General features: G+C 38.7%; 1 protein-coding gene across 1 annotated transcript in view; it reads right to left on the bottom strand.

Moving 5' to 3' along the window:
* Positions 1-319: 319 nt before the first annotated feature.
* Positions 320-19663, bottom strand: part of LOC129693292 (cytochrome P450 2C26-like) — a 27142-nt gene continuing 7798 nt past the window's right edge. The window contains exons 6-9 of the mRNA XM_055630112.1: positions 17212-17353; positions 15822-16009; positions 4320-4461; positions 320-771 (exon numbers count right to left, since the gene is read on the bottom strand). Of these exons, the coding sequence (XP_055486087.1) occupies positions 590-771; positions 4320-4461; positions 15822-16009; positions 17212-17353 (654 nt within the window). The 3' untranslated portion in view covers positions 320-589. The remainder of the gene's footprint in view (positions 772-4319; positions 4462-15821; positions 16010-17211; positions 17354-19663) is intronic.

Below are 19663 nucleotides of genomic sequence, written 5' to 3'. Positions count from 1 at the left end.
CTGCATATATATCTGACTCGGGACTTTTTTTCTCCTCTTAGGTTATCTTTTTAAGCCTTCCTATAAGGGCTTTTTGCCTTGTCTTATTGTATCCTGCTTTGTATTGTTTGGCTGTTGTTTCTTGGAGGTCTGTTCGTTTCTGAAAAGAAAACGGAGCAGAAGTGACTCTTATGAATAGTGGAGATGGAGAACTCGAAGGAATGAAGGGTGTAGAAACTGTGGTCAGCATGTAATTAATGACAGAATAATCTATTTCCAATAAAAAATGGCTATTGTGGAAAAAAAAAGAAAATGCAGAAGAAAAATCACTGAAATTAGCTGACAGTAGTAATTCCTGTTTTATAAAGAAATCATATTTAGCTTGGGATCAGGTACATATCATCACAGGGTATGGTAACAATGTTTCCAAGAATAGAAAACAACAGAGATATTTGTACAGAAACTGAAAATTGGAAAATGTGTGTTCACAGGACCTTAGGGAATCAGGGAGGAGTGGGGGAGAGGCAGAGCGTGTTCCAGGTAGAAACAGGTGAATGAGGCCTCAGGGTGACCTCAGGAGATATCTCAGCAGGAGCCAGGCATCTGATCTTCAGAGGGGAATGAAGCAGAGCTGGAAAGAAGGAGGCACTGAGGCCAAGCCACTGTTCACTGGAGTTGTATCGATGTCCTTTGGGTGAACCAGAGGTTTCAGCTTGAAGTTTTGTAAAATGGTGGTTAGAAACAGGAACAGCTCCATGCGTGCCAGGCCTTCTCCTGCACACATCCTTTTTCCTGTGGGAAAAATGTCAAAGAGGTAACTATGCCTTGTTCACAATTGTGAGCCTGAGAACACAGTGCTCTTTACTAATATTGGAGACTAAGCATAGCTGTTGGGTTATCTAATAGATGGTTAGATAAACGGATGGATGAGAGGATACACATTCAGGCAATTGAAAAAGGTGGGTCACATTTAATTCCCAAATAAGGTATGATCTTATGGAAACAGTAAGAGCTACCAAAAATTGTAGGAAGTTCTAGGAATATGCTCACAAAGTCTTACTCTGATAAGGAGCTATTGGAAGCTTGTGTCTGCTGGGAGAGAGAGCCTGTTTAGTTATGGATGTGGCCCCTGGTGGTTACCCAAACTCCAGCGGATGGCACTAAACCCATATACATAGTAGTAGCACAGAGAATACTCAGTGGGTACCGAAAGTCAGGAGAGAGAATGGTGCTGGGGCTTAGTGTGAGTGTACTAGATTAAAACATTTTGGATGTAATTAAAAACATTAATGATAGAAACATTTTTTTATTAATTACATTTTATTCCCTTTGTATCCCCCATAAGCCCCTCCCTCTTCCCCTCCTGGTCCTACTCTCCCTCCCCCTTCTTCACACATGCCCCTCCCCAATTCCACAGATAGGGGAGGTCCTCCTCTCCTTCTTTCTGATCTTAGTCCAACAGATCACATCAGGAGTGACTGCATTGTCATCTTCTGTGGCCTGGTAAGGTGGCTCCCCCCTCAGGGGGAGATGATCAAAGAGTAGGCCAATCAGATTATGTCAGAGGCAGTCCCTCTTCCCATTACTATGTAACCCATTTAGACACCGAACTGCCATGGGCTGCATCTGTTCAGGGGTTCTAGGTTATCTCCATGAATACTCCTTGGTTGGAGTATGAGTCTCTGGGAAGTTCCCTGTGTTCAAATTTTCTGGTTCTGTTGCTCTCCTTGTGGGGTTCCCGTCCTCTCCAGCTCTTGCTATTTCCCACATCTTACATAAGATTCCATGCACTCTGCCCAACAGTTGGCCATAAGTCTCAGCATCTGCTTTGATAGTCTGCAGGGCAGAAGCTTTCAGAGGCCCTCTGTGGCAGGTTCCTAGGTTGTTTCCTGTTTTCTTCTTCTGATGTCCATCCTCTTTGCCTTTCAGGATGGGGATTGAGCATTTTAGTCAGGGTCCTCTCTCTTGATTAGTTTCTTTAGATGTACAGATTTTAGTAGGTTCATCCTATGTTATATGTCTATATAATTGAGTATATACCATGTGTGTCTTTCTGCTTCTGGGACAGCTCACTCAGGATGATCCTTTCCAGGTCCCACCATTCACCTGCAAATTTCATGATTTCCTTATTTTTCATTGCAGAGTAATACTCCATTGTGTAGATGTACCACAATTTCTGCATCCACTCTTCAGTTGAGGGGCATCTGGGCTGTTTCCAGCTTCTGGCTATTACAAATAAAGCTGCTATAAACATGGTTGAGCAAATGTCCTTATTGTGTACTTGAACCACTTTGGAATATATGCCTAGGAGTGGTATGGCTGGATCTTGAGGAAGCGCTATTCCTAGTTATCTGAGAAAGCACCAGACTGATTTCCAGAGTGGTTGTACAAGTTTACATTCCCATCAGCAGTGGAGGAGGGTTCCCCTTTCTCCACAGCCTCTCCAGCATGTGTTGTCCCTTGAGTTTTTGATTGTGGCCATTCTGATGGGTGTAAGGTGAAATCTCAGGGTTGTTTTGATTTGCATTTCCCTAACGGCTGGCTAATGAGGTTGAACATTTCTTTAAGTGTTTCTCTGCCATTCTATATTCCTCTACAGAGAATTCTCTGTTTAGCTCTGTTCCCCATTTTTTAATTGCATTACTTGGTTTGCTGCTTTTCAGCTTCTTTAGTTCTTTATATGTACTGGATATTAGCCCTCTGTCAGATAAAGGGTTGATGAAGATTCTTTCCCAATCTGTAGGCAGTCGTTTTGTTTTGATGATGGTGTCCTTTGCTTTACAGAAACTTTTCAGTTTCATGAGGTCCCATTTATTGATTGTTGCTCTTAGAGCCTGTGCTGTTGGTGTTCTGTTCAGGAAATTGTCTCCTGTACCAATGAGTTCTAGGGTACTCCCTACTTTTTCTTCTAACCAATTTAATGTGTCTGGTTTTATGTTGAGGTCTTTGATCCACTGGGACTTTAGTTTTGTGTAGGGTGATAAATATGGATCTATTTGCATTTTTCTACATGTAGACATCCAGTCAGACCAGCACCATTTGTTGAAGATGTTATCTTTTTTCCATTGTATGGTTTTGGCTCTTTTGTCAGAGATCAGGTGTTCATAAGTGTGTGGGTTTATTTCTGCATCTTCTGTTCAGTTCCATTGATCTACCATTCTGTTTCTATGCCAGTACCATGCAGTTTTTATAACTGTTGCTCTACAGTACAGCTTAAGATCAGGGATGATGATACCTCCAGAAGATCTTTTATTGTAGAGGATTGTTTTAGCAATTCTGGGTTTCTTGTTATTCCATACAAAGTTGAGAATTTTTCTTTCCAGGTCTGTAAAGAATTGTATTGGTAATTTGATGGGAATTGCATTGGATCTGTAGATTGCTTTTGGTAAGATGGCCATTTTTACTATGTTAATCCTGCCAAGCCATGAGCATGGGATATCTTTCCATCTTCTGATATCTTCTTCTACTTCTTTCTTCATAGACTTGAAATTCTTTTCATACAAGTCTTTGACTTGCTTGGTTAGGGTTACACCAAGGTACTTTATGTCATTTGTGGCTATTGTGAAGGGTGTTGTTTTCCTAATTTCTTTCTCAGTCCTTTTGTCTTTTGTATACAGGAGGGCTACTAATCTTTTTGAGTTAATTTTGTATCCGGCCACTTTGCTGAAGGTGTTTATCAGCTGTAGGAGTTCCCTGGTAGAGTCTTTGGGGTCACTCTCCTATATTATCATATCATCTGCAAATAGTGATAATTTGACTTCTTCCTTTCCAATGTATATCCCCTTGATCTCCTTCAACTGTCTTATTGCTCTAGCAAGGACTTCCAGAACTATGTTGAAGAGATATGGAGAGAGTGGGCAGCCTTGTCTTGTCCATGATTTCAGTGGGATTGATTTAAGTTTCTCTCCGTTCAGCTTGATGTTGGCTATAGTCTTGCTGTATATTGCCTTTACTATGTTTAGATATGTGCCTTGTATCCCTGATCTCTCCAATACTTTAAACATGAATGGATGTTCAATTTTGTCAAATGCTTTTTCAGCTCTAGGGAGATTATCATGTGGGTTTTTTTTTTTCAATTTTTTAATATGGTGGATCACATTGATGGATTTCCGTATATTGAACCACCCCTGCATACCAGGGATGAAGCTTATTTGGTCATAGTGGATGATATCTTTGATGTGTTCTTGTATTCGGGATAGAAACATTTTTTTAATGCCCTGTGATGGACTACATGTTGTAAGACAAAATAAAACCTTTCTCTCAAAATTGCTTTTGGTTATGGTGTTCTTTCACAACAGCTGAAGCCATAATTCAGATACATGCAAATGAGTTTGTGTTACCTGTTGAGAAAGGCATGAAGTAGTCACTTTTCTTAAAGTTTCCTTCCCCATCTAGAAAGTGGCCAGGGTCAAAGGTGTCTGGGTTGGGGAATTCCTTGTTGTCATGCAGCACCGATGACAATGATGTTATTACCGTTGTTCCCTGCAACAAGACACACAAGTTACAACGAAATGAGTGAGCTAAAACATGTAAGTAAAATAACCTAGCTCACCTCCTGCTCCATAGAAAGGGCAAAGTACAAAGAGGAACAAGAGCATCTCCATACAGAGAGCAGGAGCAGGGAGGAATCTGAGATCAGTCACAGTGATATCATAAGGTGCCTTCAGTGACCGTTAAAGTGAGCACTTGGGTGTTTGGCATTAATGCTGCCGATTCTGTTCTCCTTAGCCTCAGGTTTGACAATGTGTGTCTCACCACCTGTTACTCTAGATCATCATGTGGTCTTCACAAGTCACATAGATTATGGTTCCAAATGGAACACTGTGTTTTGTTTGGGTGGTAATGAAAAAGATTACAGATGGAAAGTATGCAAGATTTACAAATACAAATACCATTTGTTTTTTCTCTTTTGCACAAGTCATATATACATATATAATCATTTGATAAAGAGAGGAGTTTATTCTTTTATTGGAATCTATATATCTATATAATCACACACACATGTGAAACACACATATGGGATGGAAAAGAAATAATGAAAGGGGATAGATAGGAAGGAGGTTAGACAGAAAGTAAGATAAATTGGCAGACTCCATGCAGGAGGAACTGCAGTGGGCAAGTGAACTTCCTGGAGACAGACCATCATTTTGCACAGCTGTAATGGATGTAGTTTGGAGAGGCACAACCCTGAGGCTTCATTTCTGGGTTGCTTCTTGCTGCTGCTGTGCCTTCTCAAGTTTGTCATTGCTATAATTTTTTTTATATCAATATCATGGTGTGGTTGGACACGGGGAGACCCTCAAAGTCAATAGTCTGGTGTGATTGAATCTTAGGAGACAGCCCACCCGTTTGGGCAATTTTCCTACAGATCATTACAAATATGAACTTTCATAAAATAATACAGTTTAGATGAATTAATAATTTTACAGAATTCCTGATTTGTTTTAAATATGTTAGGAAGTTAGTGTAGTTGACAAGAAGTTTAAGGAGACTGTTTAAATTGTTTTCTCATATATATATATATAATAAATTTGGAATTAAGAGTAGAATGTGCCTCCTCCCTGTAGAACAGTAAGGGCTGCACAGGTTAGAAAAGGAGTTCAGTGAGTTTTCATGCATTACAATCATGTAGTTGTACTCAAAAGAGAAAAATAAGCTTGGAAAAAGGTAATAGTCAATCCTGATTATTAATTATTAATCAATGGTTAATTCTAGATTGGGTCTGAGTTCCTAGATCTTGTGATCTAGGTATGTGGTCACAGGTTTTGGTTACACCATGAGAAGATGAACAAAAAAGCAAATAATTCTATATAACCATAAAAATAGAAATAGTTGATTAGCCAGTTTTGTTGAACAAGACTTCAAAATTAAGACGTAAGAGAAATGATGTTTCTTGGTAAACACAAATTGCCATCAGCTAAGCATAGGAAAAAAGTTGCTACTATATATTTGGCTTGCTTAATCTTTGTAAATCAATGATAAAAGAATTATTGCTTTGGGGTGAAAGTGAACTAATAGAGAGAAAGCTACAAGGAAAATGTTTAATTATACATGAGTTTCAAAATAGGAATACATAATCAGTAATCTTGTAATTTCTTTTTGTGTGATGATTTTAATGTTTTTGTCAAGAACAGATTCTGTGGTGATTGTTTTTGGAGAATATGTACCTTGTGGCTCTGAGGTAATCTTTTTTTTTTTAATAGAATTTTTTTCTTAGGTGGTATAAAAAGGCTAAGAGAAGAAGAAAACAGGAAACAACCTAGGAACCTGCCACAGAGGGCCTCCGAAAGCCTCTGCCCTGCAGACTATCAAAGCAGATGCTGAGACTTATGGCCAACTGTTGAACAGAGTGCATGGAATCTCATATAAGAAGTGGGAAATAGTAAGATCTGGAGAGAACAGGAACCCCACATGGAGTGCAACAGAACCAGAAAATTTGAACACAGGGGTCTTTCCAGAGACTCATACTCCAAGCAAGTACCAGGCATGGAGATAACCTAGAACCCCTGCACAGATGTAGTCCATGGCAGTTCAGTGTCCAAGTGGATTACATAGTAATGGGAAGAGGGACTGCCTATGACATAATCTAATTGGCCTGCTCTTTGATCACCTTCCCCTGAGGGGGTAGCAGCCTTACCAGGCCACATAAGATGACAATGCAGCCACTTTTGATGAGAACTGATAGACTAAGATCAGAAGGAAGGAGAGGAGGACCTCCCTTATCAGTGGACTTGGGGAGGGGCATGTGTGAAGAAAGGGGAGGGAGGGTGGGACCTGTAGGGGAGGAGGGAGAGGCTTATGGGGGCATACAAAGTGAACAAAGTGTAATTAATAAAATAAAATTTAAATTAAAAAAGGCTAAGAGAAAAAATAAAGTTATTGAAGCTTGCTTAATCTTGTATTTGTCTCTCTGTGTGTTTTTGTCTTTCTGACTGTCCCTCTCTCTGTCTCTCTCTCACTCTGTGTGTATCTGTCTCTCTCTGTGTATGCATGTGTATATATGTGCTTGTGTTTCCCCCGCTTTACACCAGCACTGGCCTCAGAGAATTAAGGTTTACTCCCTCAGAGAAAAGTCTATTGAATGATTAATCACTGACTCCACTCATACTCTTCCTACTTTTCCTGAAGGTGGCCTTTGGCAATTAAGTTAAATAAAATAAAACAATATATATTAAAAAGAGTAGTTGAGAAGGGATGGTTATGTTCTAAGTCCAACAAAGTTAAATAAAAAAAAGGTTACTATCTCCCCCTTCTTTCATGAAATTCCTTTTACTTTGCCCAAAGTTTGATTATGAGTCTCAGCATCTGCTTTGATATACTGCTGGGTAGAGTCTTTCAGAGGCTCTCTATGGTAGGCTTTTGTCCTGTTTTCCTCTTTTCTCCTTCTCCCAATGTACATTCTGTTTGTCTTTCTGAGTGTCCTCCTTCTTGCTTAGCTTCCTTAGGTGTACAGATTTTAGAATGTTTATCCTATATTATATGTCTAATATGCACTTATAAGTGAGTATATTCTGTATGTGCCTTTCTGCTTCTGGGTACCTCACTCAGGATGATCTTTTCTAGATCCTACCATTTGCCTGAAAATTTCATGTGGACAGGTATAGCTCATGTCAGCTCAGTATCGAAGTGGGTTCCCTGGTAAGGGAAACAGGGACTGTTTTTTGACATGAATTCATGCCTGGCTCTTTGATCACCTCCCTCTGAAGGGGGAGCAGCCTTGCCAGGCCACAGAGGAGGACAATGCAGCCACTCCTGATGAGACCTGATATACTAGGATGGAAGGGGAGGAGGACCTCCCCTATCAGTGGACTTGGGGAAGGGCATCGGTGGAGAAGAGGGAGGGAGGGTAGCATTAGGAAGGGAAGAAGGAGGGAGCTATAGATGGAATATAAAGTGACTAAACTGTAATTAATATAAGTAATAAAAATTTAATAAAAATAAGGGAAAAGCTTCTGAAAATGCATGGAAGTGGTTGGAGATGATGCTGCAAAATTGTCTTCATGTAGTAAAAACTGACCTCACTTCATTCCCAAATTTCTAATAGATGGGAATGCCCAACAAGCTGTAATCCTCTTCCTCCCTTCCTCCTTTCCTCTCTCTTTCTCTTTCTCTCTCTTACTCTTAGCATTGGAGCTTAACTAAACATGTTTAAAATTCAAAAACTGAAATAACATTTTTGATTTGTGGAAAGTAAGTAAAAATTATATTTCAACCTCCATAAGCATTGACTACAGCCATCCTCACTTATTTGCACAGCACCTGTGACTGCTCTCTCCTGCAATAATAGAGTTCAAAGGTGCAGAAGCATTTTCATGTCCTAAAAAGTCTGATATATTGTAAATCAAGGAAACTACAGGAAAAACTTATTTGTTTTCATCTTAGCCCACTATCTCTGCTGAGATCATTGGCTTCGCTCCAGTAGAACAAGTTGCTTATTAGTATTAGCATAGACCAGCTTAACAGTGATACTTATTTCTATACCAGTAGTTCTATTAAGGGAATTGGATTACTATTTCACTAAACCCAAAAGAGCACAACATCATAAGCAGCTAGCAAAGGGGTAAAGGGGAGTTCAGCAGATGCAATATAAATAAGACAGTAAACCTAATGAGGGAATCAGAGAGGTCTTTCCTGTCTCATTATTTAGCCTATTTAGCTTTTAGTTAGATATTATGGCATAAACAAGATTCATTATAATATACATGGAACTTATTACTGAAAGAGAAACATTTTATCTCAGGTTTGTGTTTTGTCCAGAATACAGTAGACTGAGCTTTACATCAAATTTTATCATAGGGTAAGTCCCATTAACACTTTGTAAAATTAATTCAACTTTGGCCACAGTCAACAGAATGATATTAGTACCTGCAACCTTATTATTGATATTAATGTTTCCCCACAAAATAGAACCTTTACATACATTATTTTAATGTAATAATTATGTATTGCCTCACAACAATAAAAAGCTTTTAAGTTAATAACTAAATTATCAGGCTAAAGACATTTGCGTTTGAAAGTACCAGACAGATTCTAATCAAAGGCTTATCATTCTAGGCTTAGGAGACTCTCAGATAATAAATTTAAAGTTTTTATCTATATTTATTATTTTATTTATATTATATTAAGTTTTCTTGGCATATCCAATTTTATATCAGGGCCAGACTGCAACATTACTGACTGCCCAGGAGAGAGCATGAGCCCTTTCTTGGTTAAGATGTCATCATATGAAATTCTTCATTTTTTCATGTCTGGTACTCAATAAGAAATGATTGTGCATCTCATATATTCCACCAAGCAGACATGGAAAGAAAGAAAATTAAAATAGACAGTGCATTGGAGCCTTGCTGCAGTGTTGTGTGACCCTTAAACCTTGGGGATATGACACTTAAAACCAGTGTCTATATGTTATTCCCAATCGAGGGTCATACAAAGGATCCTAGCAAAACTAAGTGGTAATAAAAAAAAAAAAAGTAGGGAGGAGCAGGGATGTTAGGAGTGGAAGGGACACAGAAAGCATGGATCACAGTAATCAGAATGTACTTAATATGTGTGTCATATCGAAAAGTAAATTCAATAAATTTAATTTTTAAAATTCTGGAAAAAAAATGAAAATAGTTCCAATAACATAATGGAACACTGCCTTGCTTTCTTAAATGTAGTCAACTTTGTTTCAGTATTAAAATCTTCACTTACCAAGTTTGAGGAAGAATAATAATGAACCCAAATCTTTTAAAGTATAGTAGATTGCTCACATTGTGTGTCAGAACAAATTCAAATGAATTGATGTGTTTACAGTAGCTAAACAGCGATAAAAGATCAGCCAAAATTTTTTTGTAACCATGGGTGCAGAGATAAGATTTGGGAAGAATGTGCACACTTTCAAGACTAATGAAAATATATGTCAAAATGAAAAGATTGCAGCCTATTTTCTTTTTCATTTTAAATTTATTAGTTTTTATTAATTGCATTAATTAATTACATTTGTATTCCAACTGTAGCCCTCTCCCTTGTCCCCTCCCAAACTCACCCATGCTGGTCCCCAGTTCACTGATAGAGGAGGTCCTCCTCTCCTTCCATCAGATACTAGTTCTCATCAGGAGTGGCTGCAGTATCTTCCTCTGTGGCCTGGTAAGGCTGCACCACCTACCCCTGCAGGAGGAGGTGATCGAAGAGCAGGCCACTAAGTTCATGTCAGAGACAGTTCCTGTTCCCATTACTAGGGAACCCACTTGGACATTGAGCTGCCATGGGCTACATCTTTTCAGGCATTCTAGGTATTTCCATGAATGGTCTTTGGTTGGAGGATCAGTCTCAGAAAATATCCCTGTGCCCAGATTATGTTTTCTAAATTTTTATTTTTATTTATTTATATTTTTGCTCTCCTTATAGAGCTCCTGTCCATTCCAGTCTTTCTATCACCCCCCTTCTTTCATTAGATTCCAGGCACTCTGCCCAAAATTTGGCTATGAGTTTCAGCAGCTACTTTGATACCCCATCAGGAAGAGTCTTTCAGAGTTCCTCTGCAGTAGGCTCCTGTCTTGTTCCCTGTTTTCTCCCTCCTATGATGTCCATCCCATTTGCCTTTCTGAATGAGGATTCATCATCTTACCCAGGGTCCTCCTTCTTGATTAGCTTCTTTAGGGATACAGATTTTAGTATGATTACCCTGTATTATATGTCTAATATCCACTTATCGTTGAGTATATACCATGTGTGTCTTTCTGCTTCTGGGTTATCTCAGTCAGGACGACCTTTTCTAGTTCCCATCAGTTGCATGCAAATTTCATGATTTCCTTGTTTTTAATTGCTGAGTAGTATTCCATTGTGTAAATGTATCACAATTTCTGTATCCATTCCTCAGTTGAGGGACATTGTTTATAGCTTTTGGCAATTACAAATAAAGCTGCTATGAACATGGTTGAGCAAATGTCCTTATTGTACTTGAGAAGTTTTGGATATATGCCTAGGAGTTGTATAGCTGGATCTTGAGGAAGCGCTATTCCTAGTTGTCTGAGAAAGCACCAGATTGATTTCCAAAGTGGTTGTACCAGTTTACTATCCCACCGGCAATGGTGGAGGGTTCCCTTTTCTCCACAACCTCTCCAGCATGTGTTGTCACTCGTGTTATTCATCTTAGCCATTCTGATGGGTGTAAGGTGAAATCTCCGGATAGTTTTGATTTGCATTTCCCTGATGACTAAGGAAGTTGAACATTTCTTTAAGTGTTTCTCTGCCATTCGATATTTCTCTCCTGAGAATTCTCTGTTTAGCTCTGCACTCCATTTTTAAATTGGATTACTTGATTTGTTGCTGTTTAACTTCTTTAGTTCTTTATATAGTCTGGATATTAGCCCTTTGTCAGATATAGGGTTGGTGAAGATTCTTTCCCAATCTGTAGGCTGTCATTTTGTTCTGATGACAGTGTCCTTTGCTTTACAGAAGATTTTCAGTTTCATGAGGTCCTGTTTATTGATTGTTCCTCTTGGAGCCTGTGCTGTTGGTGTTCTGTTCAGGAAGTTGTCTCCTGTGCCAATGAGTTCAAGGGTATTCCCCACTTTTGCTCCTAACAGGTTTAGTGTGTCTGGTTTTATATTGAGGTCTTTGATCCACTTGGACTTTAGTTTTGTGCAGGGTGATAAGTATGGGTATATCTGCATTTTTCTTTTTTCTAATTCTTTATTAATTAGGCTTTATTCACTTTGTGTCTCCACTGTGGTTTCCTCCCACCTCCCATCCCAATCCCTCCCTTCCTCCACCCTCTGCGTGCATGCTGCTCCCCAAGTCTACTGATAAGGGAGGTCTTCTTTTCCTTCCTTCTGATCCTAGTCAATTAAGTCTCATCAGGAGTGGCTGCATTGTCTTCTTCTGTGGCCTGGTAATGTTGCTTCTCCCTCAGGTGGAGGTAATTAAAGAGGAGGCCAATCAGTTCATGTCAGAGACAGTCCCTGTACCCATTACTATGGAACCCACTTGGATACTGAACTGCCATGGGCTACATGTGTGCAGGGGTCTTAGGTTATCTCCATGCATGGCTCTTGGTTGGAGAATCAGTCTCAGAAAAGACCCCTGTGCTCAGATTGTTTGGTTCTGTTGCTCTCCTTGTGAAGTTCCTGTCCTCTCCAGATCTTACTGTTTCCCACTTCTTTCATAAGATTCCCTGCACTCTGCCCAAAGGTTGCCCATAAGTCTCAGCATCTGCATTGATAGTCTGCAGGGCAGAGCCTTTCAGAGGTCCTCTGTGTCAGGCTTCTGAATTCTTCCCTCTTTTCTCCTTCTTCTGATGTTCATCCTCTTTGCCTTTCTGGATAGCAATTGAGCATTTTAGCAAGAGTCCTCCCTCTTGATTAGTCTTTTAGGTGTACAGATTTTAGTAGGTTTATCCTATATTATACATCTACATGAGTGAGTATATACCGTGTGCATCTTTCTGCTTCTGGGATAGCTCACTCAGGATACTCTTTTTCAGATCCCACCATTTACCTGCAAATTTCATGATTTCCTTGATTTTGATTGCTGAGTAATATTCCATTGTGTAGATATACCACAATTTCTGTATCCATTCCTCCACTGAGGGGCATCTGGCCTGTTTCCAGCTTCTGGCTATTACAGATAAGGCTGCTACAAACATGGTTGAGCAAATGTCCTTATTGTGTACTTGAGCCTCTTTTGGGTATATGCCTAGGAATGGTATAGCTGGATCTTGAGGAAGCCCTATTCCTAGTTGTCTAAGGAAGTGCCAGATTGCTTTCCAGAGTGGTTGTACAAGTTTACATTCCCACCAGCAGTGGAGGAGGGTTCCCCTTTCTCCACAACCTTTCCAGCATGTGTTGTCACTTGAGCTTTTCATCTTGGCCATTCTGATGGGTGTAAGGTGAAATCTTAGGGTCGTTTTGATTCTCATTTCCCTGATGACTAAGGAAGTTGAACATTTCTTTAAGTGTTTCTCTGCCATTCAATATCCCTCTCTTGAGAATTCTCTGTTTAGCTCTGCACTCTATTTTTAAATTGGATTACTTGATTTGTTGCTGTTTAACTTCTTTAGTTCTTTATAAAGTCTGGATGTTAGTCTTCTGTCAGATATAGGGTTGGTGAAGATCTTTTCCTAATCTGTAGGCAGTCATTTTGTTCTGATGATAGTGTCCTTTGCTTTACAGAAGCTTTTCAGTTTCATGAGATCCCATTTATTGATTGTTGCTCTTAGAGCCTGTGCTGTTGGTGTTCTGTTCAGAAAGTTGTCTCCTGTGCCAATGAGTTCAAAGCTCTTCCCCACTTTTGCTCCTAACAGGTTTAGTGTGTCTGTTTTTTTTTCTGTATTCTTTTTTTAAATTTAATTTTATTTTACTAATTACATTTTATTCACTTTGTATCCCCCCATAAGCCTCTCCCTTCTCCCCTCTAGGTCCCACCCTCCCTCCCCTTTCTTCACACATGCCCCTTGACAAGTCCACTGATAGGGGAGGTAGGTCCTCCTCTCCTTCCTTCTGATCTTAGTCTATCAGATCACATCAGTAGTGGCTGCATTGTCATCTTCTGTGGCCTGGTAAGGCTGCTCCCCACTCAGGGGGAGATGACTATCAAAATGTGTCTGGTTTTATATTGAGGTCTTTGATCCAGTATGGTTTTGGCCTTTTTGTCAAAGATCAGGTGTCTATAAGTGTGTGGGTTTATTTCTGGGTCTTCTATTCAATTCCATTGATCTACCATCTGGTTTCTATGTCAGTACCATGAAGTTTTTACTACTGTTACCCAATTGTACAGCTTGAGACCAGGGATGGAGATATCCAGGGATGAAGATTTTTTATTGTAGAGGATTGTTTTTAACAATTCTGGGTTTCTTTTTATTCCATATGAAGTTGAGAATTTTTCTTTCAAGGTCTGTAAAGAACTGTGTTGGTAATTTGGTGGAAATTGCATTAAATCTGTAGATTCTGTTGGTAAGATGGCCATTTTTACTATGTTATTCCTGCCATGAGCATGGGAGATCTTTCCATCTTCTGATATCATCTTCTATTTCTTTCTTCATAGACTGGAAGTTCTTTTTTATACAGGTCTTTCACTTGCTTGGTTAGAGTCAGACCAAGGTACTTTATGTTATTAGTGGCTATTGTGAAGAGTGTTTTTTCCCTAATTTCTTTCTCAGCCCTTTTGTCTTTTGTATGCAGAAGGACTACTGTCTTTTTTGAGTTAATTTTGTATCCAGCTACTTTGCTAAAGGTGTTTATTAGCTGTTTGAGTTCCGTGATAGAATTTTTGGGGTCATTCATATATACTATCATATCATCTGCAAATAGTGATACTTTGACTTCTTCCTTTCCTATTTGTATCCCCTGATGTCCTTTAATTGTCTTATTGCTTTAGCTAGGACTTTAAGAACTATGTTGAAGAGATATGGAAAGAGTGGGAAGGCTTGCCTTGTCCCTAATATCAGTGGCATTGATTTAAGTTTCTCTCCATTTAGTTTGATGTTGGCTATAGGCTTGTTGTATATTGCCCTTACATTGTTTAGGTAAGTGCCTTGTATTCCTGATCTTTCCAAGACTTTAAACATAAATGGATGTTGGATTTTGTCAAATGCTTTTTCAGCATCTAGGGAGATTATCATGTGGTTTTTGTTTTTTTCAATTTGTTAATATGGTGAATCATATTGATGGATTTCCATATATTGAACCACCCCTGCATACCTGGGATGAAGCCTACTTGCTCATAGTGGATGATTTCGTTGATGTGATCTTGTGTTCGGTTTGGGAGTATTTTGTTGAGGATTTTTGCATCAATGTTCATAAAGCAGATTGGCCTGAAATTCTCTTTCTTTGCAGCCTATTTTTTTTCTTAATCTGATAGCAACATAAAATATTCTTTAAAATATCACCTTGATTTCAAGCTTGAACCTTCATGGTATACTCCTTGTTGAACCGAAATAAAATTAGTTTGCTTATTAGATTAGTTGAATCCTTTCTTCCAATTATTTTTTATCTATTAATATTTATGTGAACATCAGCTCTTTCTTGGGAGGGTTTCATGAATGAATATCTTATATTATTAATTTGAGTTTCTGCCCTGCTTTCTAATCTCTGATTGAATTCATATTCTTCCAGGCCCGATTAGGCTTATCATCATTGGATTTTGTTGAGTGAAGACATTAAAAACCAGCTCTGTTCACAGCTGGCTATAATTTAAAAACTGGCACAATAGTAACATAAGTAGAAATAAGGACAAGAATATGAAAACATACACAGAAATATTAACTTGGAAAATACCTTGAAATTCCACATACATCTAGAAAAAATTATTAAAAATGATTAGTAAAATTTGCAAGGGTAATTAAAGTAAGAAAAACAAAATGATCAAATCAATTTTTCTACTAACCATATAAAAAGAAATGTAAAGGTGTTTGAAAAATTATAACAACAGAGCATTAATTGTCCCATAAATGTCTAAGGAAATATTTTCAAGCTGCATCACTGAGAAAAAATATTACACAAAAAACAATAGCAAATATAAGTGAATGACATAAGTTTGTGGATGAATTGAAGAATTCAGGATATAAGCTCCTTCCAATTAACTCCTTCCAATCAACAATGCTAAAAATTCCAGAAGAATCTTTGGGGACACTGACAAAAAGTTGGAAAACAAACATGGAAACGTAAACACCCAAGCTTTACTGAAATATCTGGAAGGCAGAGCAAATGTGGAGGTGTCACTACTCTGTCCCTGCCCTCTCTAGAGCTACCTTCCCAATCATGCAGCAGCACAGGCCACCGTAGCACAGTGACTCAGAGCACTGGAGCCTCACTGTGAACCTGGGAGCATGGAGAGCACAGGGTTGCAATAAACAAGCTTACCTTGGGGATGAGGTAGTTCCTAAACTTCACATCACAGGTCACTTCATGGGGCAAGCTGTTAGGGATGAGATCAATGAATCTCTGGACCTCGTGAATCATGGCATCCGTGTAGGGCATGTGGCCCCTGTCCTGCATGCAGGGGCTGCGGTTTCTGCCGACCACACGATCAATTTCTTCCTGGACTTTAGCTGGTGAGTCGCAGAGAGAAGAGTGGGAAGAAGAGAAGTGACATGTTTGTCACAACAATGTAGGCCTGGCCAGGGCATAATGAAGGTGACTCAAAACGTCATTTATTAATAGAAAATTTAAAGAGATCACTGGTCAGTACACACACACACACACACACACACACACACACACACACACACACTGTGATTGTATTCCTACCACTCTCTTACTAGTTACTAGTGTATACAAGTGCATGCCCGTGTGTGTGTGTGTGTGTGTGTGTGTGTGTGTGTTATTTATATGTGTATTTGCACACATTTACTCAGGCTCTGGATGCTGGGTCACAGTCTCAGGTGTTGCTCTTCTGGAGTCATTTCCCCTTGTTTTGTCCCAGGGTCTGGGAGCCTAGAGTGAGTTGATTGGGCCAGACCCTCTGTCCACTGCACATTTCAGTTCTATTGTTTTCTTCTCTCCAGTGCTGAGATTAGAAGTATGTGCCACCACGTCAGGCATTGTTGCATGTGTTCTGGGAACTGTGGCATGTTTGTTACATTAATACAAGGTCACCCAGGGCATGATGGTTGTGCCTCAGAAGCATGATTAGAACATTAGAAGCAGAACCTCAGAAGCATTATAAATACAAATTTCCAAAAATATATGTAAGTTTCATGACTAGGAGTAAATTTAGACATACAGAACTGCTATGACATAGACTTATAACATTATCTTATAAAATAGGTATTACTCATTAGCATATATTTATTATTTAGAGCCATGATAGCAAGTAAGTAATTAAGTGTTTTAAACAATAAACTTAAATATAGTTATCGGTTACTGTAGTTAATGATGAAAGACATCTGAAATCACATGTTTGTCAGAGTTAAGTATTTTTAAATTATATGTGTGTGCATGTGCAGTTTGAAATGTTACTCCAGCTGTCTTCTCATTATTCAACTGTCCAGGTTGAAGTAACAAATATTTGTGTGCTACATAATTCTCAGTTTGGGGAATAAAACAAGATGCAACCACAGTCCAGTGTATGCTGATGGTGCAGTCTCCTACCAGGGAATCCAGACACTGGGCCAGTTTTGATGGATTTTTATACAGCCAAGCTCTTTCTATTTTTCTCAGTCATCCAGTAGAGAACATTAAATACTGAGATGCTGAATAGCAACATTCATCTTATAGGGATGCTGTGTTTCATCACCTGTCTCTTACGTACCTGTGACATGGGGGTGCTTCAGTAGCAGGAGGAGAGCATGTCTCAGCGTTGAGCTTGTTGTCTCTGTCCCAGCAACAAAGAAATTACCCACTGTTGTTATCAGGTGTTCAAGTGTATAGTTGGACAATTGATTGTGGTTTTCCTAAGAATGTTTGATACAAGATAGATAGATAGATAGATAGATAGATAGATAGATAGATAGATAGATAGTTACTGTGGTATGGATGGTCTAAATTTTATTTATTATATTTATATTTTTTGTTTTATTCCAAATATTATCTGCTCATGTGTTTCTGTGTGTGTGAGCACATAGAAAACATAAAGAAAAGCTGATTTTGTCTATTCATTGTTTATTTTCTCGTATTAAAGCATGTGAGGATCCTTAGCCATCAGAGAGATGCAAATCAAAATGATCCTGAGATTTCACGTTACACCCATCAAAATGGCTAAAATCAAAGACTCAAATGACAACACATGCTGGAGAGGTTGTGGAGAAAGGAGAATCCTCCACCATTGCTGGTGGGAATGTAAACTGGTACAACCATTTTGGAAATCAATCTGGCACTTTCTAAGACAATTAGGAATAGTGCTTCTTCAAGACCCAGCTATACCACTCCTAGGCATATATCCAAAAGTTGCTCAAGTACACAACAAGGACATTTGCTCAACCATGTTTGTAGCAGCTTTATTTTTAATAGCCAGAACCTAGAAACAACCCAGATGTTTATCAATGGAAGAATGGATACAGAAATTGTGGTGTTTTTACACAATGGAATACTACTCAGCAATCAAAAATGAGGAAATCATGAAAATTGCAGGCAAATGGTAGGATCTAGAAAAGATCATTCTGAGTGAGGTATCCAAGAAGGAGAAAGACTCACATGGTATATATTCACTTATATACACCTATAAGATATGATAAACATAATGAAATCTATACACCTAAAGAAGATAAACAAGAAAGAAGACCGGGGTAAGATGACCAATCCTTGCTTAGAAAGACAAATGGGATGGACATTGGACAGAGGAGAAAAGAAGTAACAGGACAGGAGCCTACCACAGAGGGCCTCTGAAAAACTCTACCTAGCAGTGTATCAAAGCACATACTAAGAATAATAAATAAACCTTGGGCAGAGTGCAGGGAGTCATATGAAAGAAGGGGGGTTAGGGGTTAGTAAGACCTGAAGAGGATAGAAGCTCCACAAGGACCAGAATTCTACCAAACCTTCAAAGAAGACCTAACTCCAATTCTCTTCAAACTATTCCACAAAATAGAAACAGAAGGAACATTACGAAACTCATTCTATGAAGCCACAGTCACCTTGGTACCTAAACCTCACAAAGACCCAACAAAGAAAGAGAATTTCAGGACAATCTCCCTTATAAACATTGATGCAAAAATACTCAACAAAATACTTGCAAACCAAATACAAGAACACATCAAAGATATCATCCACTATGACCAAGTAGGTTTCATCCCAGGTATGCAGGGGTGGTTCAATATATGGAAATCCATCAGTGTGATCCACCATATTAACATATTGAAAAAAACAAAAACAAAAACCACATGATAATCTCCCTAGATGCTGAAAAACCATTTGACAAAATCGAACATCCATTTATATTTAAAGTATTGGAAAGATCAGGGATACAAGGCACATATCTAAACATAGTAAAGGCAATATACAGCAAGACTATAGCCAACATCAAACTAAATGGAGAGAAACTTAAAGCAATCCCACTGAAATCAGGGACAAGACAAGGCTGCCCACTCTCTCCATATCTCTTCAACATAGTTCTGGAAGTCCTTGCTAGAGCAATAAGACAGTTGAAGGAGATCAAGGAGATACAAATTGGGAAGGAAGAAGTCAAATTATCACTATTTGCAGATGATATGGTAGTGTACGTTAGTGACCCCAAAAACTATACCAGGAAACTCCTACAGCTGATAAACAACTTCAGCAAAGTGGCCGGATACAAAATTAACTAAAAAAATCAGTAGCCCTCCTGAATAAAAAAGACAAAAGGGCTGAGAAAGAAATTAGGGGAACAACACACTTCACAATAGCCACAAATGACATAAAATACCCTAACCAAGGAAGTCAAAGACTTATATGAAAAAAAATTTCAAGTCTCTGAAGAAAGAATTAGAAGAAGATATCAGAAGATGGAAAGATCTCCCATGCTCATGGTTTGGCAAGATTAACATAGTAAAAATGGCCATCTTACCAAAAGCAATCTACGGATTTAATGCAATTCCCATCAAATTACCAGCATAATTCTTTACAGACCTGGAAAGAAAAATTCTCAACTTCATATGGAATAACAAGAAACCCAGAATTGCTAAAACAATCCTCTACAATAAAAGATCTTCTGGAGGTATCCCCATCCCTGATATTAAGCTGTACTGTAGAGCAATAGTTATAAAAACTACATGGTACTGGCATAGAAA

The sequence above is a fragment of the Psammomys obesus genome, unplaced genomic scaffold (assembly GCF_907164565.1).
Source record: "Psammomys obesus unplaced genomic scaffold, mPsaObe1.curated_primary_1811, whole genome shotgun sequence".
In the NCBI taxonomy this organism is placed as follows: domain Eukaryota; kingdom Metazoa; phylum Chordata; class Mammalia; order Rodentia; family Muridae; genus Psammomys; species Psammomys obesus.
The sequence above is the reverse complement of the archived record's forward strand: the minus strand, read 5'-3'. Positions and strand labels throughout refer to the sequence as shown.